Source organism: Mus musculus, chromosome 17 (assembly GCF_000001635.26).
Source record: "Mus musculus strain C57BL/6J chromosome 17, GRCm38.p6 C57BL/6J".
NCBI lineage: Eukaryota > Metazoa > Chordata > Mammalia > Rodentia > Muridae > Mus > Mus musculus.
In genome coordinates this window covers 53,442,556-53,466,457 of record NC_000083.6, presented here as the reverse complement: position 1 = coordinate 53,466,457, position 23,902 = coordinate 53,442,556, and the positions used below count along the sequence as shown (strand labels likewise).

Here is a 23,902-nt window from a genome sequence, read left to right as displayed (position 1 = left end):
TTAAAAAAAATAGAAAGAAAGAACCTTATCTCAAAAGAGGCGGGGAAGGCTAAGAAGATAGCTCAGAGTTAAGAGCAGGTACAGCTCTCTCTCTCTCTCTCTCTCTCAACTTTTTTTGAGAGTAGATTCTTGCTGGGTCTTTCCAGCACTCTGGAAAGAAAGCCAGGTAGATCTCTGTGAGTTTGAAACCAGCCTGTTCTACAAAGTGAGTTCCAGGACAGCCAGGGCTACACAGAGAAACCCTGTCTCGAAAAGAAACAAACAAACGATATAGATTCTTTTCTCATACAATATATCCTGATTACAGACAATATATCCTGATTACAGTTTCACCTCCTGTACTCCTCCCAGTCCTTCCCCACCTCTCCTCCTCCATTGTAGATACATTCTGTTTCACATTAGGGAAAAAAACCAAAAACCAAAACCAAACCCAAACAACAACAAACCAAAACAACAGGCTTCTAGGCAATAACAACCGAACATGACAAAATAAAATATAAGATGGAATAAAATCTACCACATTAAGGTTGAATTCTTCTCAACCAAGAGAAGAAAAAGAACCCCAAGAGAATCAGAGACCAACTTGTTACACACTCAGGAGTCCATAAAAATACTAAGTCAAGGTGTGGGGCCTATTCTCCCATTTGTTGCAGTCAGCAAGGTGGTGGCAGTCTCCCTCTGGTGGCAGAGGCACTGATAACCTGGCCTTGAGTGCCTGAGTGTGGACGAGGGGGCCCTGCTCCTTGTCATCTACAGCACTGGGTGAGGTGGAGAACTTACCCTGGTCATGTGGGTGCAGGAGACTTGGAGGGCTGACAACCACCCGTGCACAGATCCAGGGCTTTGGGTTGGCCCACCCCGGAGCCGGTGAAAGGGCCAACCCTGCAGATCCAAAGCTGCAGGATCTCCATGGCACAGGGCAACACCTGGATATCCGCCGAAAGGAGTCCTGGTAAGGATCCAGTGTTGATGGTATAGCAGAAGCCAGAGGTCTCCAACCAGACCAATGACTCATTGCAATAAACATTTGCAAATAAAGATGTGTGGACTAAAGGGTAGACTATGGAACAGACTGTGACCCACTACAGTTATCACGATGGGATATTTTCTATGCTTTGTTTTGTTTTGTCTATTTAAATTTTTTTTCTTTCTTTTGTAAAGGAGGTTGCAAGGGCACAGGGGAGATCTAAGAGAACGGGGAGATGAGTGGGGTTGGGGTGAACGGTGTGAAACTCACAAAGAGTCAATAAAGGAGTTTTTTTTTTTTTTTTTTTTAAAGGAAAGTTATCCATTTGATTTAGATTTTTCCATTTTGGTGGAGTACAGGTTTTTAAAGATTGTCCTTACGATTCTCTTGATTACCTATGTGTTTGTTGTTTGGGGCCTCTTTTCTTTTTTCATTTTTAAACATCATTATTAAATTATTTTATTTATTTACATTCTGTACTGGCTAGTTTTGTGTCAACTTGACACAGCTGGAGTTATCACAGAGAAAGGAGCTTCAGTTGAGGAAATGCCTCCATGAGATCCAGCTGTGGGGCATTTTCTCAATTAGTGATCAAGGGGGAAGGGCCCCTTGTGGGTGGTACCATCTCTGGGCTGGTAGTCTTGGGTTCTATAAGAGAGCAGGCTGAGCAAGCCAGGGGAAGCAAGCCAGTAAAGAACATCACTCCATGGCCTCTGCATCAGCTCCTGCTTCCTGACCTGCTTGAGTTCCAGACCTGACTTCTTTTGGTGGTCAACAGCAATGTGGAAAGTGTAAGCTGAATAAATCCTTTCCTCCCCAGCTTAATTCTTGGTCATGATGTTTGTGCAGGAATAGAAACCCTGGTTAAGGCACATTCCATAAGTTGCCCCCTTCCCGGTTCCCCCTCCTTGAGCTCCCCTTTTTTAATTACATTTCAATTTACTTGGGGTTAGGGCTAGGGTTGCCACTGGGCTCATGTGGAGATCAGAGAACTCTGACAAGGGAGTCAGTATATGAGCCTTGGTGTCTGAACTGAGGGTGTCAGGTTTGTGGAGCTTTTATCCACTGAGCGATCTCCCTGACCCTTCAAGTCATTCTTTAGAGCTGGAGATTTACCTCAGTAGAGATTTACCTCAGTAGAGATTTACCTCAGTAGAGATTTACCTCAGTAGAGATTTACCTCAGTAGAAGAGAGATCACCTGGCACCCCTGAGGTTCTGGATTGATGCCCAATTTCAACGGTAGGGGAGGGAGCATGGGTGCTTATGTGTGATTGTTTTTTGAGCGGTGGGTGGGTGGGTGAGGGTGGTGATTCCGATAGAGGGTCTAACTAAGTAGCCGTTGCTAGTCTAGAGCACCTTTGTAGACCAGGCTAGCCTGGAACTCACAGTGATCCTCTTGCCTCTCTGACTCTGAGCACTGAGATTATAGGCTCTGTGCATTCCAGATCCTTTAGCATTAAGATAACTCCAAGCACTGGAGAGACTTGTGGGAAAGGAAAGACCTAGGAGGAACAATCACTGCAAGATGATTTTCAGTCAGATCACCAGTAAAGAAGCTGATAGCCATGTGTATCTATATCTCCTTCCCTTTCTCTTTCCGAGTTTCTTTTGCCTTAGGCTGACATTGAACTCATGGCTATCCTCCTGCTTCAACCTCCTGAGTTCTGCAACTGCACCATGGTTTACTAAAGCTCAAAATAGGAGTGTATAACTTGGGAAACGGAAGAGAACTTGGCAAACATCAGGTTTAGTATCCACCTGAATGTGCGAGGGAGAAGTTGGGGATTCGGGGTGAACACAGACTGATGCTAGGGAGATGGCTCAGCCTTTGAAAGCTTTCTCCAGGGCCCGCGACTATCTGGCTTTTGTAACTTTTGCACACACACACACTCGCATACACATAAATGAAAATAATATTGAGAGAGAGAGAGAGAGAGAGAGAGAGAGAGAGAGAGGCACGGGGGGGGGGCGGGGGAGCGGAGACAGAGAGGAGAAACAGAGATAGTGAAGGAGCACGAAACAGAAACTGGGATTCTGGGAAAGAAAAGGAGAAGCCAACAGCACGACCAAGAAAGAAAGATGGGCGGGGCGGGTTACAGAGAAGAATTGCTCGCCAAGCCCCGCCCCAAGTCTGTTTCCCAGGTAACGGAATAAACAGACTCCATCCAGTGTCCTAGGCAGGAAGTAGTCTGCACGGAGTACTGGGAGTATGTGTTCGTTTGTGAGAGTGGGGTCCCCCAAACCTTTGCAAACTTCAGCTTCTCCGTTAGAGATGAGTTCCCTGAGAAGGACGAGAGCACCTGAAATCTCGGAACTTGGACTCACCCCAGAGCAAAAGGACGATATAAGAGACAGGGTACTTAGGGGGTCAAAATCTCCCACGGAGCTGGGGTTTGACTTGAGACTAGAACAAGATCGAAAATGGAGAGAGAGGATGGGATCATCAGAAGCAAAATCGCCACCTTGCCATGCTCTTGGAGTAGGATTAGAAAGACATACTATTTCTGGGACACCCACAGAGATGGGTAATTTAGGACTTCACAAAGGCTCTGCCTTCCAGGGATCAAAACCTCTGGGTGTGTTACCAGGAAGAGTGGGGCCAGAAAACAAGGGCCTTCCGCCTCGCCTTCGCTACGGAGGGACACTACACCCTCCTTTCAGCACAGTACATGCAAGTCCGCTGGCGGCAGAGAGCAGAAGGAGGCCTTTAGCCTGGGGTTCTGCTTGGACGGATGCTGTAGTGGAAAAGCAACCTGTTGTAGGTTTGGAACTGAGAAAAGAACCGGAAAAAGAACCCACCTGTGTCGTGATGAACCCCTACCCAGAGATGCCCCCTAAGGAGGTAGACATCGGGTTGCCACAAACTCAGGAATCAGATGAAGCCAAGAATACAGAGCCTCTAATAGGTTTAGTAAGAGAACCTTCTGAATGTCCATTTGCCCAACAACCGGAAGAGAAAAAGGAGCCCGGCAGCACCGAACCCGGAGTGGAGCCTCCAGGGAACATCAGGCCCATATACTCAGGGAAGTTCTTTGATCGGGTGCCTTGCTGGCCAAGTGTAAGTTCATGTTATTGTGTGTGTTTGTTTGTTTCTCCTAGGGTTTCCCCTGGAACTCGTGGATAGCCATGTCTTTCCTGAGATGTTGTAGTAGTGAGGCTGGTTTGTGTTTTTAGAGACAAATAGCAAAGTTTTCATTGGGATTCTGTCGTAGTTAGGGTTGCTATTGCTATGCTGAAACACTATGACCAAAGGCAAGTTGGAGAAGAAAGGATTTATTCAGCTAATGATTTCATATCACAGTTCCTCATCAAAATCAGGACAGGAACTCTCAAGCAGGACAGACACCTAGATGCAGGAGCTGAGGTAGGCCATGCGCAGGTACTGCTTATTGGCTTGCTCTTTGTGGCTTGCTCAGCCTGCTTTCTTATAGAACCCAGGACTATTGGCACAGGAATGGCATCACCCATAATCTGGGACCTCCCCCATAAATCACTAATTAGGAAAATGCCCTACAGGCTTGCCTACAGCTTGATCTTATGGTAGTATTTTCTCAATTTTCTCCTCTTAAATGACCCCAGCTTGTGTCAAATTGACATAAAACTAGCCAGTAAATATTATTTTTAAAGACTGTAGTTATTATTATTAAGAATGCAATTATATTGTTATTTTGTTGTTGTTTGAGACAGGGTTTCTCTGAGTAGCCCTGGGTCTTCTGGACAACTCAGAGATTCATCTGCCTCTGCCTCAGATAACTGGGATTAAAGGTGTATGGCACCACTGCCCACCACCAGTACAGATTCTAACCCTTTTGATACTGGACTCTTTGCAGAAGTTCCTTAGAAGTCTTCTGAGTCCCTGCCTTCCTTCTCTAGGTGCTAGCTTGCTGCCGTTTACACACCTGTGATTTTTTCCTCATTTCCTTCTCTCTCTACCTTTGACTTTTATTTTCTCCCCATTCTCCATCTCCTCAACCCTCTCACACCCTGACACTACCAAGATTTCTCACTTTCATATGGTGAGTGGGGAGAGGCATGTCTTTTATGTTCATTGTTCACTTGGCATTGTCTGTCTTCAGCAAACTCTTGTAGTCATCATTGTGGGAGTCCAGGTCAACATGAGATGGAAAGTGTATGTCCTTTGCTCTGTAGTTTAAGCTTAATCCAGTGGTGGAGACAGGCAATGAAATGAATATTTCACAGGTGTCAAAAGGGAGATTAAAATTTTTTCTTCCTTTATAGAAATGCATTCTTTATCACAAATCTCATAGAAATGCTTTACAAACAGGATAGGCAAAAGGCTTAAGGGAAGAAAGAATCAGAGCTGGGTGTGGTGGGGATCCAAGCACTTGGGTGGGCAAGACAGAGGGATTGTTATGAATCCCATGCTAACTCGGGCTACAAGGTGAGACTCTGCTCAGAAACCGAAACCAAAACCAACCAAACCAAGAAATAAAAGGAAGGTGTCAATTCACAAATCAGTGGAAGACTGGCTGCTTAGCATGCAACGAAGTTCTGTATTCTAGCTATCTGTCTTAGTTAGGGTTTTACTGCTGTGCACAGACACAATGACCAAGGCAACTCTCAGGACAACATTTAATATGGTCTGGCTTATAAGTTCAAAGGTTCAGTCTATTATTATCAAGGCAGGAGCATGGCAGGTATGGTACAGAGGAGCTGAGAGTTCTACATCTTCATCCAAAGGCAGACAGGACAAGACTGACTTCCAGACAGCTAGATCACACTTCCCCCAACAAGGTCACACCTACTCCAGTAAGGGCACACCTCTTTGGGCCAAGTATATTCAAACCACCACAGTACTGCTGCTTCCATTCCTCAGTAATGTTTGGGTATAGTAAATAAGCCACAGGATAACCAAAACTGTTCCTGCTTCACTTTTGTTTTTGAGACAAAGTGTTGTGTTATAGAACCCAGGCTGACTTCATACTTGCTTCACCCCAAAGAAGAAACTGTTTGTTGGGGTTTGGGAATCACCCTCACAAACCACACAAACACTGATTTCAGTCAGACAGGGATGGTTTATTGTACACACACCTAAGACTGATCAATCAGGGCCGTAGCTCAGAATTTGGGGTCTAAGGCTACAACCCGAACGTTTTTCTATGTATTCGGGCCCTTGGCTTCTGTGCTGGTTGGTCTTATGCCAACCTGACACAAGCCACAATTATCTGAAAGGAGTGAACCTCAATTAAAAAAAAATGCCTACAGGGTTGCAGACCCCTTCAGTTCCAGAGCTCGTGTCTCTAGCTGCACATGTAGCAGAAGATGGCCTAGTCGGCCATCACTGGGAAGAGAGGCCCCTTGGTATTGTAAACTTTATATGCCCCAGTACAGGGGAAAGCCAGGGCCAAGAAGCAGGAGTGGGTGGGTAAGGGAGCAGGGCTGGGGGAGGATATAGGGAACTTTCGGAATAGCATTTGAAATGTATATAAAGAAAATATCCAATAAAAAAACTAAAAAAAAAATGCCTCCAGAAGCTTCAGCTGTAAGGCATTTTCTTAGTGATTGATGGGAGAGGGCCCAGCCCATGGCCTCTCCTTCAGCTCCTGCCTCCACGTTGCTGCCCTGTTTGAGTTCCTGTCTTGCTTCCTTGGATGATGATCAGCAATATGGAAGTATAAGTGGAAATAAACCCTTTCCTCTCCAACTTGCATTTTGGTCAGGGTGGTCATGGCGTTTCACTGAAGCAACAAAAACCCTAACAAAGACAGCTTCCAAAGAGCATAGTTTTAAATTATCTATGTCTGCCACCTTCCACTCTTCCATCCACACATTTACCCTTCCTTCCTTTCTTTTTCTTCTTTTCTTTTACTTTTTAATATTTTCTTTTGAGGCAGAGTCTCATCTTACACTGACGTGAAGGCTAGCCTGGAAACTCAGTGATGCTCATGCTTCAGCCTTGCCAGTTGTCAAGATTATAGTTATGAGCTATCATGTAAGCATCTCTCTCCCTCCCTTGCCCTCTCCCCCTCTTTCTCTCTCAGCTTGCTTTCTTATAGAACCCAGGACTACCAGCCAAGGGATGGCACCACCCACAATGGGCCCTCCCACCCTTGATCACTAGTTGAGAAAATGCCTTACAGCTGGATCTCAAGGAGGCATTTCCTCAAGGGATGCTCCTTTCTCTGTGATAACTCCAGCTTGAGTCACGTTGACACACAAAACCAGCCAGTACACCTGTAATCCCAGCTTTCAGGAGGCTGAGGCACAAGGATTGTCACAAATTCAGGCTAGCCTGGATATAGAATGAGAAATTGTCTTGAAAAACAAAAGAAAGCAAAGCAAAGGAATGAGTAGCTAGCAGTGTTTAAACATGGCTAATAAGGCCAACAGAGAGCTGAGTTCTGCACCCTTCTTTGATTTTTTTCCACCAAATTCCATGCTACACACGGTTTTTTCAACATTGAAAAATGGTCTTTTTTCATTATTTAATAAACAAACATTTCACTATAAATGCAAAGTAATTTTGTTTTGTTTGGGATCAGAACCCATGAGGTTGTTTCCACTGAATTATTGCAGAGGCAAGCTTTTATACTTGCTATTTTCAGTTTATGAGCTGCAGAAATATGAATTAAACTATCATAAGAAAGATTAAGCAGAAAAGTTGCACATCATTATAGGCACAGGGGTTCACAGAAAATGAGGGAGCCTCGAAATGATTGTTAGACTCAGGGACTTATTAGCACTTCAACAAAAGAGAGGTTGAGAAGCTGGTCACAGTGGCTCACGTCTATGAATCCCAACTACGTAGGAACCTGAGGTGAGAGGATGGGATGGTAAATTCAGACCAGTTGGGCAATACAGAGATGGGAGAAGGTGGGGGGGGGGAGGATGGAAGAGGCAGTGAGGAAGGAGGAAATAGAAAGAAAGAAAGAGGGAGAGTGAGAGGAGAGAGAGAGAGAGTTAGTTCAAGGAATGATAAATTGTAGAGATGCATCTAGGAAGTATTTAGGGATAAATAATGCAAGACACAGGCTGTTTTGGTAGAGACTGTGTACTTTACCTTGACATAGCCAAGAGGAGTGGTTCTTAATCTTCCTAATGCTGTGACCCTTTAATATAGTTCTTCTTGTTATGGTGGTGACCCCTAACCATAAAATTATTTTCATTGCTATTTCATTACTATAATTTTGCTGTTATGAATCATAATATAAATATCTGATATCTGATATGCAGATGACCACCAAAGGGGTTGTACCGTACAGGCTGAGAACCATTGGCTTAGAGTCACTGTAGAAGGGAATCTCAGGTGAGAAATTGCCCAGATTAGATTGACCTGTAGTACCTGTAGACATTTCTGTAGAGGAATTGTCTTGATTACTAATTGATAGAGGAGGGCCCAGCCCACTGTAGGCGGCATCATTCCCCAGGCAAGTGTTTCTGTGCTGCATAAGAATGCTAAGCATGAGTGAGTGTGCCATCAAGCAGTGTGCTTCTATCGTTTCTTCTGTCTTCTCTTGACTGTGAGTTCCTTCATCAGAGGTGGTGTGTCAAATAGCAGGTAGGTCTGATTGAGTTTCTGCCCCAACTCCCCTTGACAGTGATAGATTGTCACCTGCAAGTGTAAGCCAAATAAATGTGCTACTCCCCTATGTTGATTTTGTTTAGTGTTTTATCACAGCAATAGAATGAAACCAGAAGTGTGTTTCTGCAGGATCATCTGGATGGACTGTCCTCGGGTGCTAAGAGTTGTTCTTGTTGAGTTGTGGGACACTTCATACAAGCAAGTCAAAATCCTACTTGAAGCAGAACGGGACTCATACTATGTCTGTTGGTTCTTGTTAACTTAACTTCAGCTCAAAATTCCATTGCATATTTTTAAGTGATAAAAATATTTTGATATTAAGTGATAAAGATATTTTGATTCTTAGAGGTTTTTTTTTTTTTTTTTTTTTTTTCAGGGTCTTATGAATCTCAGGCTAGTCTTGGAATTTCTAGGTAGCTGAAGATGACTTTAAATATCTAATTCTCGCCGGGCGTTGGTGGCACAGGCCTTTAATCCCAGCACTTGGGAGGCAGAGGCAGGCGGATTTCTGAGTTCGAGGTCAGCCTGGTCTACAGAGTGAGTTCCAGGTCAGCCAAGGGCTCCACAGAGAAACCCTGTCTCGAAAAGCCAAAAAAAAAAAAAAAAAAATATATATATATATATATATATATATATATATTTCTCCTGCCTTTACCTCCCAAGTGCTAATATTGCAGGTGTGCACTACCATGCCTGGTTTGTGCAGTGCTGGTGGTCAAACCCAGAACTTCATGCATGTCTGATTGACTCTCTACCAACTGAGCTATATCTCCAAGTCCCTGTTCTTTTTATTTGTTTTGGACAGGATTTTGCCATTGTAATTCCTGCTGGCCTTGAACTCTTGGGAATACCCCTGTCTCAGGCTCTTGAGTCTGGGATTACAGGAATGACCAGTCATGCTTAGTTTCCAATCCTTTCAGTTTTTAAAAGAGTAATGTGCACAAATGTAAAAATATCATCCACTTTGAAATAGATAAAGGGGAAACAGATATGTGTTGTGGTTTTGGGAGTAGATTCTTTCTAACTTTGCCAAGAGCAGTGGAAGGACAGATAAGACCCAAGTTACAAATAAGTGGGCAAAAGCCAAGTACTATTTGAATCATTCTCTCGAGGAACTACAAGTAACATGCTAGTAAGTATGAAAATATTTTCTGGGCTTCTGTCAGAGTTTGTTCAATTCTAGAGGCTGACACTGGGAAGTATGATTTAGGGACCAGCCTGGGCGACATAAGATCTGTACTTTAAAACAAATTTATTTGAAACACACATATATTTCATACATTTGGAAATGAAATAATTAACAAGTGAAAAAAACGTTAAGATTGTTTTTGTGGCCAAGCATGTTAATGTTTGTAATTCCAGCACCAAGGTGGCAGAGGCAGGAGGACTGCCATAAATTTGAGTGAAATCCTCAGTCAAAAAAGAGAGAGAATAAAAAGCCCGTTGACATTGCACACACTTGTAATCTCTGTGCTGGGGAGGTGGCAGGCAAGAATTAGAAGTTCAAGGTCATCCTGCACTACAAAGCCAGTTCCAGACCTAAACAAACCAGAAAAAGAAACACAGAGTTGTTGTGGGTAGCCCTGGGGCTCATTATATTTGATGTTAATTCCATTCTCCTGTGAGTGGCTGCAAACTAGGAATGAGTCAGCACCCAGGTGATTTCCTGTAAACCTGCTTCCCACCTTAATTTGTAAAATAAAGGAGAGCTCAAGATAGGGCAGATAAAAGGGAAGGTGGAGAGAGAGAGGGAGGAGAAAAATGGAAGAGGGAAAGGGCGCAGAGGAGGAGGAACATGGAGCAGAGAAGCACATGGCCTGGAGAAACCACAAATTCTAAGGGGTCTCATAAGATGTGAAAGATGGTAGTGTAGCAGTAGATCTGCCCAATCTAGGTGCACAGCATGTCTTCATATTAACTGAGTTGTGTTTTCATTGTGGGGGCATGTTTGTGTTGGAGAAATTTACCACAACAAAATGTTGCCCAATATATTGATTTGAACTCAACTAACCTGAGATAAAAATTTACTGCCTCACAACTCCTGAATGGGGGTTGGACAGTAATATAGGCTGCAGCAGGGTGGATTTGAAACTGACTGGGTTTGAGGGGCCTACAGAGAACAGCAGAGAGACATCTACACCTGACAGAACCTTTCTGTGTTTGCTTCCCTGTATCCTTCTCTCCCCACTCTGCCTCCCCCAACCCCAAACAGAGACACAGACAAGGAGTGTCTTTCTACATTCAGTTCTTCCCTGTGAATAAAGAATCAGGAAACAAAGGTACAAAAGGCTCCGGACCATATAATTCATTGATATAAAGAGAGAAATAGAACCTTTTATTAATACTTGAAGATGGGAAATTTCACCTGTGGTTCGGAACTAGATAGGGAATATAAGACACTGACTCCAAGTAGAGAGAGCAGAGATAATCACCTGCTATGAGCTGGTATTAATTAATAGAAGTCTGTGGCTCCAGGTAGAGAGCACAACAGACAGGATGGCTGCTCTAGGCAGAGAGCTTATTATGGGAAATTTCACCTGTGGTTCAGAACCAGATAGGGAATATTCGTCACTGACTCCAAGTAAAGCAGTGATAATCGCCTTCTATGAACAGGTATTAATTAGTAGAAGTCTGTGGCTCCATGTAGAAAACATAACATAAATATTACAATAGGTATTAAATAAATGTCTGTGGCTCAAGGTAGCAAGCACAAGAGAGAGATGGTATAACAGGATTGCTGCTCTAGGCAGAGAGCTTAACAATGAAAAACTATCTGCTTCTTATAGGCAGATATTAGTGGAAGTTTGAATTAATTGTTTTAAAGATGGTATAAAGATATATTGCTCTAATAAGACTTACAGGATACTCATATTCTGTCTAACATGGGCTCCACAGGAATTTTGGGTTTAAATCCTGGTTTGACAAGCTGCCTCTTATAAGCAGATATAGAAAGGAAAGGGAAAAGGGAAAGGGAAAAGGAAAGGAAAGGGGAAAGGATAGGAAAGGGAAGAGGAAAGGATAGGAAAGGGAAGAGGAAAGGAATGGAAAATGGAAAGAAAAGGAAAGTGAAAAGGAAAGGAGAAAGGAAAGGAAAATGGAAGTATGAATCAACTGTTTTAAAGATGGTATGATAAAGTCTGCAGGAGACTCATATTCTGTCTAACGTGGGCTCCACAGGAATTTTGGGTTAATATCCTGACATGACAAATTAGAAAAGCCTAAATAGGTTAAAATGTGTGTGATTTTGAGTATTGTGGTTGTTTTATTGTTCCTCTGGGACAGAAGGCAAGCTCCAGGTTTTCCTGGTTACCGGCTGAAGGATATACTGATTTGGGGAAAAGGTTTTTTCTTTGTGTTTTTGGACAAGGTGATTAAGGTATTTACACCTTCCAGAGTTCTATGGATCAGATTTGATAGAGGGAGACCCCGAGAGAACTAGATTCCAGAGAATCAAACAAAAAGGTTATTTTGATGATACTAAAACTTTGTTTTGAGACTTATATATTACAGAATATACAGCCTTGGTGAATTTCATCATCAGACATGCTGAACTGACCTGCCTGAACTCCTAATGTCTTGGTTTTTCATCTGGATCCAGTCAGGACACAGACATCAGAGACTAATACAATCATTGATATGGCCTTCTTAAGGCCAACCAACTCCCCCATTTCCTTACCCTTCCCAACCTATAATAACTTAGTGGGTTATTATAGGTTGTCTTTGATACTAAAAATTTTGAAGTACAGGGCTTGGACCTTCTATTGCTGTTATTATAAACAGATCTGAGATGTTTAAGCCTGTGAGTTAAGGGCCAAATAGGGAATTCACGGCTCTGAGTTTATTGTTAGGGACTTTTCAGTTATTTTAATTAGAAATGGCTGAGAGTAGGTAACAGAGAACAGTCTAGATTACTTCACAAAGATAGTCGGTTTTCAAAAATGTCAGAAGTCCACAGAATGTGATGTTTAATGATTATTCATTTGTTGTTGAGACTAGTCTGCTCCTCACAGCTTTCCCTATCTTGGATTCAAAGAAGAAACTGAGCATCTTTGAGTTACTCCAGTTGTGGTGAGACAGCCACTAGGCAAGAATTGCCTCATTTCATCTACAGAAATAATGCTGTCCAAAGAAAGGACACAATTATAGGTTAGGACAGCTTGATTCTGACGAGACAGAGTAGGCTAGTCCTTATTATTCCTGTTTCTCTAAGTCTGTCAGATGGCCCTGGCCAATACGCTGAAGACTCATGCTCCAATGTGTTAAAGTAAGGGACTGTCCAAGTGACCAGTGGTCTCTATAAATTGGCTAAGTTTTGGAAGCTATGTTAGGCTTCCTATATATTTTCAGTTAATACCAGTCCTCCTTGGATTTCTGATGGGGTTGAAAAACTACATAGTCTCCTAGCCAACCAAGGCTTTTTACTTTGAGAGGAACAGTTTTGAGAGGATGGTTTTCAGATGGCATCCAATCTAAAGCCAAGACAGCCAGGTGCAGAACTATAGTCTTTTAAGTAAGGATAGATGACAGAGGTTCTATTTAATTAACAAAGATGATGGATTGGGTGTTAGGTCTCTTTTACTTCATAAATCACAAAATAGTAATAGTTATGTTCAATTATATCTGAGATAAAATAGTCTTTTAATTGGAAAGAGGGAAATGTTGTCGATAGCCCTGGGGCTCATTATATTTGATGTTGATTCCATGGAAGAGGGAAAGGACACAGAGAAGGAGGAAGAAGTAGAAAAGCAGAGTAGAAGCACATGGCCTGGAGAAACCACAAATTCTAAGGGGTCCCATAAGATGTGGAAGATGGTAGTGTAGCAGTAGATCTGCCCAATCTAGGTGCACAGCATGTATTCATATTAACTGAGTTGTGTTTTCATTGCCGGGGCCATGTTTGGGTTGGAGAGATTTACCGCAAAACAGTGTTTCCAACAGGTAAGCACTGCGTAATGTCACAGAATTACTGGATGCATTTCTTTTTTTTTTTTTTTTTTTTCCTTTTTTTGATTTTTCGAGACAGGGTTTCTCTGTGTAGCCCTGGCTGTCCTGGAACTCACTCTGTAGACCGGCTGGCCTCGAACTCAGAAATCGGCCTGACTCTGCCTCACAAACGCTGGGATTAAAGGCGTGCGCCACCACGCCCGACTTTACCGGGATGCATTTCTGCTACTTGTTTGTTTACTATCTTTTCAATTGTCCTCTTGTTTTATTTTAGTAGCATTTGTAGCGTTTTAGGTACAGCCCAAGTTTAAAATACATTCCACTCCTTAACCAGGCTTTCTTGACCCTGAAATGATCAACGCTTTTTTTCCCTCTAAGGCAGGAAAAGTTAAGCCAGTTGGATACAGAGTTGCAACCTGTTTGACTGAGAAGCTTCCCAGGGTGAGCACGTCCCAGTCTTCCTGTTTGTTCCTCAAATATGAGTTGTAGGGAGACTAGATTCTCAGCTTTCTTTATGAAAGGGTGCACAGATGTAACGTGTCTAGTTTTGAATCTTTACTATATTTTGGCGTTATCTATTGATCCATATTCATCCAAGAAAATGAAAATGAAAATAAACATTTTTAGTTTACCAAAAATTCTAAGAGTCAATGTATTTCAGTAGGAATTATGGGATACTTGTAACCTGGATGTTTGGGGGGGGGGGGAGCGGGAGGAGGGTAGGGGATGTCTGTGTGACTGTAAGTCACATGTGCGCAGGTCTCCATGGGAGCCAGAAAACGGCATGGCATCTTTGGCACTAGAGTGCTAGATGGTTCTGTGCACCATGTGGGTACAGGGAACCCAACTCAGGGCCCCTGGAAAAGCAACAACTGCTCGTGTAACTACTTAGTCTTTTCCAGTCCCCTACATTATAGTCTTAAAAATGTTTTAAAATTAATTTTTATTTTATGTGTATGAGTGCTTTGCCTGTACTTATGACTGTTCACCAGGTACATACCTGGTGCCCACAGAGGTCAGAATGGATCATCAGATCCCCTGGATCTGGAGTTTCAGAGCAATGAGCCAACATGTGGGTACTGGGACTGAACCTGGGTCCTCTTGCAGGAGCAACAAACGCTCTTATGCACTTAGCCATCTCTTCAGGCCCCCAAACTATAATATTTAAAGTATTTTTTTCCACCAGTAGACACAGTTTAGATGGTGTGTCCTAGTTTTCAGATGCAGGAAGTCATCACTGGCTAGGGAAGCTGAGTTGATATTTTGAAACTCATGATTCATATGTCTCTTTGTCTCACTTTGCCCAGCTAATGACTCCCCCAGAGGCAAAGAAGTATTTCAACTTCAGATATCCACCTGCTGGAGCAGAAAGAGTATTTTATGGCAGAGCAAATGACCCCCAAATTGCACCTTATTTGACACATGGACTAAGATCTAAAATCTCAATACCGGTAAACCTTTCTCTTTTTTTTCCTCCTACATTAATCATTCATTTACGAAGTTAGAAAGTTGTACAAATCAAGGTGTAAGTGAAATTCATAATTACTATGGGTATTTTCCTTCCTCATTCTGGCTTCTAAAAACACTAGTCTTGGGCAATGGGTTGTGTTTTCAAGTAACTAAGGATAGGCGAAGGAAGCAGCAGTTCAAACCCAGAGTTTACTGATCCTCAGATGGGATGAGGCTGCGACATTCCCATTTTCCCAGTAAAGAAAAATGTTGGAATATCTTATTAGCCATTAAGCGAATAGGCCTGCTCCTTTTGCCCAAGGCCCTACAGAGAGCATATATAGATCTTGAGTGGATCAGAAAATATTTGATGCTGACTGCTGGGATATAACTGTCCTCTAATTGCTTATTTATCTACCTTCCTACCTTTCCTTCTATATTTGTTATCTCCTTTTATTTATTTCAGTTTATTAAGTTTATTTATTTAGTTATTTACTGGTGGGGCTAAAGCTGGAACTCGGGGTAATCTGTATTCTGGGTAAACACTACTGTTGAGACCTATCATCAACCCTCTATCTTTTTGTTTAAAAACCTTTTCCCACATTTTGTGCGTGTGTGTGTGTGCGCGCGCGTGTGTACATGTGCTACAGCACCTGTGTGGGGGACAGATGAGAACTTGGGACAGTCAGTTCTTTCCTTCTATCTTGTGATTTCTGGAGACTAAACTCAGATCATCAGCCTTGGCAGCAAGCTCCCTTACCTGCTGAGCCATCTTGGCCATTAAAAAAAATTCATTGATTAATTTTTAGCGTGTGTGTGTGTGCACATGCACGCATGTGTGCACGCACGTATGTGTTTTATGTGTGGGCATGCATGTAGGGACTTAGAGGACAACTTTGTAGAGTTGATTCCCTCTTTCTTTACATGGTTTCTGGGGATCAAAGTTACACTGGCAGGCTCTTGTGGCAGTATTTTTACTTGCTGATCCATGCCTCAGGGCCTTTTCTGTTTTTGAGACAATGTACTATGCCCAGCATCTATCTCTCTTGTCTTTCTCTTCCTGTCTATCTCTCCCCTGCTTTTTGTTTGTTTGTTTGTTTGTTTGAGGCAGTGATTTTTCTACATAGCCATAGCTATCCTGGAACTTGCTTTGTAGACAGGACTGGCCTTGAACTCAGATCCACCTGCCTCTTCCTCCACAGTTCTGGGATTAAAGGCATGTGCCACACCATGCCCAGTGCTTTCTCTCATTTTTATCTTTTGTTATTTGAAGTTTTTAACTCTGTAGTCCAGGTTGGCCTCAATCTTCCTGCCTCTGTTACTTAAGGACTGGGATTACAGTACTGTGTCATTAGGTCTAATCTGGGTTTTATATGTTTGAGAAAGTTGGTGGAAATGATTTTATGTTCTGTGCTTGTCATACGTGTTCTTGAGTATTTGCATCAATAACCTGGAAACTCCTTCCATAAGTCGTTAGCACCACTGTAGGAAAGTTAAATTTATCTGTCTGTGTATGTATGTATGTATGTATGTATGTACATATGTACATACTTAACTATCTATTTACTTAATGCTGGGGATTGAACCCGTGGTCTTGTACCTGTTAGGCAAGTGCTCTATTGCTGAGCTACTTCTCTAGTCCTTTTTTATTTTCTGCTTTGTGGTTAGAACTTACAGCCTCATGAGCACTCCACTACTGAACCATTCTCCATCTGGTCTTGCAATCTTTCTGTAGTTTCATGCCTGCCTGGAGCTTAGTATCCTGGTACTTCAGTTCCCCCAAGAGCTGGGATACAGTCCTAGCTGAAAGTTCTGCATCTGCTTTGTTAAACTTTTCAGTACTGATTTCATTGTCAGTTCATTGGAAGATGAGCACAGCCAATGATGATGGGGGAAATAGCACTTTAATCGTATTTTCTTCTCATTAGAGTTTTAGTTTTCTTACAAATACTGGTTTCGATACATGAACATTCTATAATTTCTTTAGATGGGATCATTGATAAACCCACAGCCCATTACCACGTTTCAACAGAAAATTAAAGACAAAAAAGAATCTATATATTTTAGCCATCAACGAGCACCATTGGGAAAATCTCATGATCAAACACCAGGATTGCCAAAAGGAATGGATGTGATCAACACAACATTAGGGACACCGACTATCAGAGGTAGTAAAAATAAGGGACAGGAGGAGGTGGGAAATACGTCTTATGAAACTGGATTAAATATGTCACTGATATATTTTCTGTTGATGATGTGAAGGATTGTTAGTGATGAAAGATGAACATAGTCTTCACACAAGGTCAGTGGTCTGCTTGGGCCATTCTCTCCTTCTATCTTGTCCTGTTGACAATGACATCACATCCTCTCTGTCCCCTAACTATAATCTCACGTTTGCATTTTTTGCTTTCAGTTTTCTGCTTTTATTTAAATCTATACTTTTTTTTCTACTTAGTGGGTATCTTGCCATGGTACCTGAAGAGTGTCGCACAGAGAGAGATGACTGAAATACTCCAGGTACAAGTAAAAAGATGGTATCATAGCAGGATCTCTCGCTCTCTCTTCCTTTCTTCTTGTATTCCTCCCTCCCTCTCTCCCTTCCCTCTTGTTAATTTTTCTTTACTTTTAGGTTACTTTATGATACTTACTCTCTGCATCAATTGATATAATGATTCACATATCAAAAGAAATACTGTTTCTGTTTGCTTCATTGCATTCCTAAAAGCAAAACAGATCATTATTACCTCCATTGGACATTGGAACCAACTGAGAGAAACCTGTGGGTTTTGCTATTTATTTATTTGTGTGTGTGTGTGTGTGTGTGTTGAGACAATGTGCTCACAGTAGGTAGCCTTGCCTGACTTGGAACTCATTATGTAGACCACACTGATTCTGAAACTTGGAACTCTTGGAGATCCACCTTCCTCTGCCTCTGGAGTACTGGGATGAAAGGCATTGACCACCATTCTTGGCAACCCACAGGATTCTCACTGTGGTCAGAGATCCTGAAGTACAAGCCCACTATGTGCCAGCAACCTTTCTGTCAGAACACTTGAAGAATATTGTTGTCATTAAGTTCAACTAAATGATCTTCCTTGAGTTATTTACTTACTTACTGGGTTTTTCAAGATAAGGTGTCTCCCAGCCTCAGGCTTGCACTTGACCTGTGTGCCCCTACTTTCCAAGCACTGGGATTACAGATGTAAACCACACTGTGGGGTTTGAATTATCATTTAAGATATCTACTGTCTTAGTTAGGGTTTCTATTCCTGGACAAAACATCATGACGAAGAAGCAGTTGGGGAGGAAAGGGTTTATTCAGCTTATACTTTCCACATTGCTGTTGATCACCAAAGGATGCAGGACTGGAACTCAAGCAGGTCAGGAAGCAGGAGCTGATGCAGAGGCCATGGAGGAATGTTACTGGCTTGCTTCCCCTGGCTTGCTTAGCCTGCTCTCTTTTAGAACCCAAGACTACCAGCCCAGAGATGGCCCCACCCACAAGGGGCCTTTCCCCCTTGATCACTAATTGAGAAAATGCCCCACAGCTGGATCTCATGGAGGCACTTCCCCAACTGAAGCTCCTTTCTCGGGAATAACTCCAGCCTGTGTCAAGTTGACACACAAAACTGGCCAGTACATCTACCCAATGAGAGAAACATATCATAATATGTCTTTATATATTAAACATGAACATCTAAAAATCTCCAAGTAAATTTTTTTTTTAAACTTCAAGTAGTACTTTATAGGAAAGTGTTCTCTACTATGGATTGAATCTTGGGCCCTGAGCAAGCTAGTCAAGTCTTCTATCTCTGAGTTGCATCCTCAGTGATCTTTTTACCTTTTGTTTTAAAAACAGGACTCACTGTGTAGCCCAGATAGATCTGGAGCTTCAGACCTTCCAACTCTGTCCTGTGTGGGACAATGCTGTGCGTGCTGATATGTCTACTACACTAGCCTTTTCGTATTATTTGAACATGATTTTTTTCTCTCTTTTTCTTTCCCTCCCTTCCTCCCTTCCTCTCTCTTCCTCTCCCCTTCTCCATCTTACTCCCCGTACCCACTCTCTCTGGATTCATTACATTGCTGGAGATTGGGCCTGGGGTCTCATACAAGTAGGCAGGTAGTCTATCACCAACTTCTGATATCATGAGCTATTAATTCACAGACTTCAGTTCCCGATAGGAAAGCCAAAGAGGGCTGGTGAGATTAACATAGTAATATATATTGATAGATTGATGGGGAGCAGGGAACAGGGAGTGGGGTTACATTTAAAAGATTATTAGGTAACAGCCAGGTACAGTGGCATGTGCCTATAACTCCAGCATTTGGGAAGCAGAGGTAGGAAGATCAGGAGTTTAACGCCACCCTGAGCTACAAGAGACCCTGTTTCAAATAAGAAAACTTTAATAAAAGGTATTGAGTAAGATGGGCATAGTGGTATCCATTATCTGCTATTCTTGATATATAGTTAATGGCAGAATCAACTTAAGGAAGGGCTAATTTGGTTTGAGAGAATACAGTTCATTATGATAAGGAAGGCATGGTAGAGTTCATGGCAGCCAAGACTTGTAGCTGTTACTCTCACATATTCATGGACCAGGAAGTAGAAAATAAGAATGAGACTGAGCTATAACAGCTCAGCATCCTACTTACCTGGCAACCTGTCCAAACTATGCTACCTAGCAGGGTAAGGATTCAAACTCATGCCTGTGAGAAAGACTTTTCATATAAATTGAAATGGAGCATTGTGCCTATAATCCTAGAACTCAAGTGGCTGAGGCAGGACAATCTCAAGTGTGTATGTAAATGTATGTGTGTATGTAAATACACACACACACACACAAACACACACACTCAGATCCTGTCTGAGACACACAGTTTAGTGATGGAGGGAATGTCTTGTATGCATAAAGGCCCACATTCAATCCCCAGCCTTTGAAGAATAGTAAGTGAAACAAGACAACTCACTGTATATGAATTGATAGTTGTGGGAAGAGGAATTTGTTCTTGACTCTTGGAGTTCCCTGTTATCTCTGGCTATGTTGAGAGTGGAGAATCAGATCAAAACAGACTCCATGTTCCTGCTTCAAGTTACAGCTGCCAAAATTTGCACATGTCACACCAGCATTTCTAATTTGGAATTCAGATTTGCTTGCATTAGCCTAGGAAGTTGGGAACAAATATAAGCCAGAAATGTCTAGAGTCTCAGGATGGAGAATTTAATTGGAGTTGGAGCATGGCTGAGGATAACCCAATGACTCTGGTAGAATTCTGATCTTCAGAATTCTCAGAGCTCTACAGCTAAATGATGCATAGACTTATTCTCTCCTCTCCCTATCTCCCTTCCCTCTCCTCCCTTCCTCCTCCTCTTTATTCTCTGTCTCTTTGTCTCTGTCTCTGTCTCTCCTCTCTCTCCCTGCCCCTCTCTTTTAGGGCAGAGTCACATGTAGCCTAGGCTGGCCTCAAATTCACTATGTAGCCCAGGCTATCCTTGAAGTCCTGGTCCTCCTTCCTCCACTATGTACAGCTCATCTTGTTTTTTGCTGATATTTGTTTAATTGGCAATGTGATCTTCCAGGCATTCTGTGTAGCTTATGAACCCATCAGACCAAACTGATGGTCATTGGCTGTAGTTTATATACACAACCAATAGCCAGGAGTCCTTAATGTTGATCTTGTTGATTCTTTCTTCAGAACTGTCTGTTCGTGACACTGTGAATCCATCGAAATCCTTCGAAGATGTGCTTAAAGAAGGACAGGAAGGACATGATTTGTACACTGTCTCTCACAATGATTATTTTGCAGGTAAGTCTCACCCAGTATGAAGCGGGGCTAAGGATGTGAGACTCTCAAATTTGTCAAGAAAAGCACAGCGCATAATGTTCATGAAGTTGGACACCTCATGGATGATGCAGTTGATCCATACACGGCAGTTTACTATCATTCATAGCATCACAAACCATGGTAGACGAACACATCACATTCTTAAAATATATTCTAAAAATATAGCTAGGCAGGATGGTAGGTGATTATAACCCCAGTTCTCAAGAGCTTGAAAGATGATTGTGGGTTTGAGGTTAGCATGGTGTGCATAGTGAAGCTGTATATTTAAAAAAGAAGAATGTAAGCAAGCTAACGAGCAAGTGCCCCAAATGGTGTCATAGACCTCTAATCCCAGCACCCTTGGAGGCCAAGGCAAACAAATCTCTGTGAGTTCCAGGCCACCCTGGGCTATATAGTGAGATCTTGCCTCAAAAATGAATGAATGAATAAATGGATGAAAAGAAATAGTTGGGTATGGTGACTTACTCCTATAGTCTCAGCATTCAGGAAGCTGAGGTAGGAGGGCTGCCAGATGTTTGAGGCCACTTTGTTCTACAGAGAGAATTCTTGCCAGATGTTTGAGGCCACTCTGTTCTACAGGGAGAATTCTAGTTCCCTCTGGGCTAGAGTGAGACTTTGCTTCAAGACCACAAGAACAACAATAAAAGAAATACAGACATATATGTATTATTAAAATGAAAAAAAATCATAGGGAGGTAGTTCATTGGGTAAGGGAGTTTACCATGCAAACCTGGCCACCAGAGTTTAATCCCCAGAACCTACATAAAACAAAACAAAGCAAAGCGAAACACACAAACAGAAATCTGGTGACCAGAGTTTAATCCTCAGAACCCACATAACCCGCTTGAGAGAGCAGAATATGGAAAGTTGTTTTCTGACCTCTGCATGTACACTGGGGTACACTTCCCACCTCATCATGCAAAGGCACAACAATAATAAATAAAGGGCAACATCAGCTGAGAAACGCTGAGGAAACGCTATGTGTACTTATTTTATTTAGTGGCTTTTAGCTTTAGTGATAACTTATTAGAATGTCGGCCCCACCCCTTGCCACATTTAAGAAAGAATCTTCATTGCCTAGGATGCTTTTGAACTCATAGACTTAAGTAATCTTTCCTTCTCAGCCCCCCACCTAGCTAAGACTGGAGGCATGCAACACCAATCTTGGTCAAGTGTGTAGGATTATGAATTGGACAGATTAGGTTCAAATGTATTCATTCCAGAAGAGGGAGTCAGATCTCGTTACGGATGGTTGTGAGCCACCATGTGGCTGCTGGAATTTGAACTCTGGACCTTCAGAAGAACAGTCGGTGCTCTTACCCACTGAGCCATCTCACTAGCTCCCTAGGTTTAAATTTTCATTCACTCATTTTCTGTCTTAGAACTTGAGTAGTTTATACATCCGATCCTCAATCTGTCTTGGTTCTTGAGTGGCATGGTGACCTTGTGTGAGTTGAGTACATGCAAAAAAGCTTAGTTTAGTGCCTAGAACAACCACTATCAGCTTCTTAGTGATCTGGTCTAATAGCCCCACAGTACTAGGATGAGTTTAAGGGTCAACATACATTTTATAGTGCCGTAAAATACATCTGAATTAAAAATATGTCAGTGTAGTCTTGATAGAATAATGAAGTGATTAGACTCTGATTTGGGTCTTGAGAAAGCCCCGTCTGGAGTCTGCTTCTGTCTTCTTAGCTCCTTAATGTGTTCCCAAGGATGGATAGTTTCTACTTCTGTCTTCAACTGCTGCTGTCCTTGGTCACTTGAACACAGTATCCTTCTCCTGCCCTTGACTTCTTGTCTTTTTTTATGACTCATTATCTTTCTCTCTTTGTTTCTATGACCTGCCTTCCTCTCTTTCCTTTATACTTTCTGTCCTCCCACAGTTTTTATGAAAATAACATTTTGTCTAAAATTTAGTATGTAGCTGAAGGCTGCCTTGACCTTCTGATATTCCTGTCTCCAGCTCTCACGTGCTGTGAGTATAGGAATGTGCCACTATACCTGGTTTTGTCAGAATGCTTAATTTGGAGCTGACCAGGATGACTTATGCAGGAGGATACTAGGAGTTCTAGGCTATCCTTAGCTACACAAGACCCTGTTTCAGAATAGCAACAACCTATAACAAAACAGCAACAACAAACGGTAACCATGACTAAATGTGTGTGTGTGTATGTATGTATGTAAATTGGTGAATGCTTTAAAACTATTTAGAGTAGGGCTGAATACGTTGTTTAGTGGGTAAAGTGCTTGCTGTACAAGTATGAGGAGTTGTTTATATCTTCAGAACTGAGTGAAGCTCAGTAGAGTATTGTGGGTCTGTAATTCCGGTTTGTAATGTTCCTGTCAGAACTCAGGCCAGCTAGCCTAGAAAATTGGCAGAAAATAGCAAAGAAACCCTATTTTAACAAAGTAGAAGGAGAAGACCAACATGCCACCTAAGGTTGTCCTCTGCCCTTCATATGATTGCTGACACAGCACACCCACATGCAGGAACACATGGACATATACATGCACATATATCACACACATTATATGCACACTACACACACACAAGAGTATTAAAACTATACCTAGATCAGCTTTAACGGACAAAAATGAAGTCAAAATTGTCTTCATTTGCAGATTTTTATGGAAGGTACATTAGCCTTTTGAAAGTTACATTATCTATATTTCCTTTTTTTATGGTACTAAGGCTTAAACTCATTGCAGAGAATTTGGATATTAAAAATGAAGAAAAAGCAAATGTTACCTTGTAATGTCCTTAGCCCAAGATAACTACAGTTGATAAGCTGAGCATTTTTCTAGCCTTTATCTATTGAATTTAATTGAAGCATCTAGGTTTAGATAAATAGAATCTGACCCTTCATGGTTTCATGGAATCTGATATACATTTAGGATTGGTCACTTAAGTGACTAGAGCAATGATTGAGTGGTTGAAATTGTGCACTACTCTTTCAGGCCAGATTTTGGTTGCGAGCACTCACATTAGGTAGTTCACAACCACTTGTTACTCTGTCTCCAGGGGTATCCCACCCTTATCCGGGCTGCAGGGGCACCTGCCCTCATGCACCCTTACTCCTACATAAATACATAACTAGAATAAAGATAGGTTTCACGTGAGGGCACATGCCTTTAATCCTAGCACCT

At 42.1% G+C, this 23,902-nt stretch overlaps 1 protein-coding gene across 7 annotated transcripts in view; it reads left to right on the top strand.

Annotated features, from left to right (window-relative positions):
* Efhb (EF hand domain family, member B) overlaps positions 3,124 to 23,902 on the top strand; it is a 65,291-nt gene continuing 44,512 nt past the window's right edge. For 2 of the 7 annotated variants that reach the window (XR_003952101.1, XM_006523983.3), the window contains exons 1-5: positions 3,124 to 4,027; positions 13,835 to 13,897; positions 14,764 to 14,907; positions 16,893 to 17,073; positions 20,603 to 20,713. Coding sequence is in view for 5 of the 7 variants with exons in the window: in XM_006523983.3 (XP_006524046.1) it covers positions 3,179 to 4,027; positions 13,835 to 13,897; positions 14,764 to 14,907; positions 16,893 to 17,073; positions 20,603 to 20,713 (1,348 nt within the window). In the remaining 2 variants the exon portion in view is untranslated. The other 5 variants (NM_172497.3, XM_017317379.1, XM_011246352.2 and 2 more) reach the window with 5 other exon arrangements.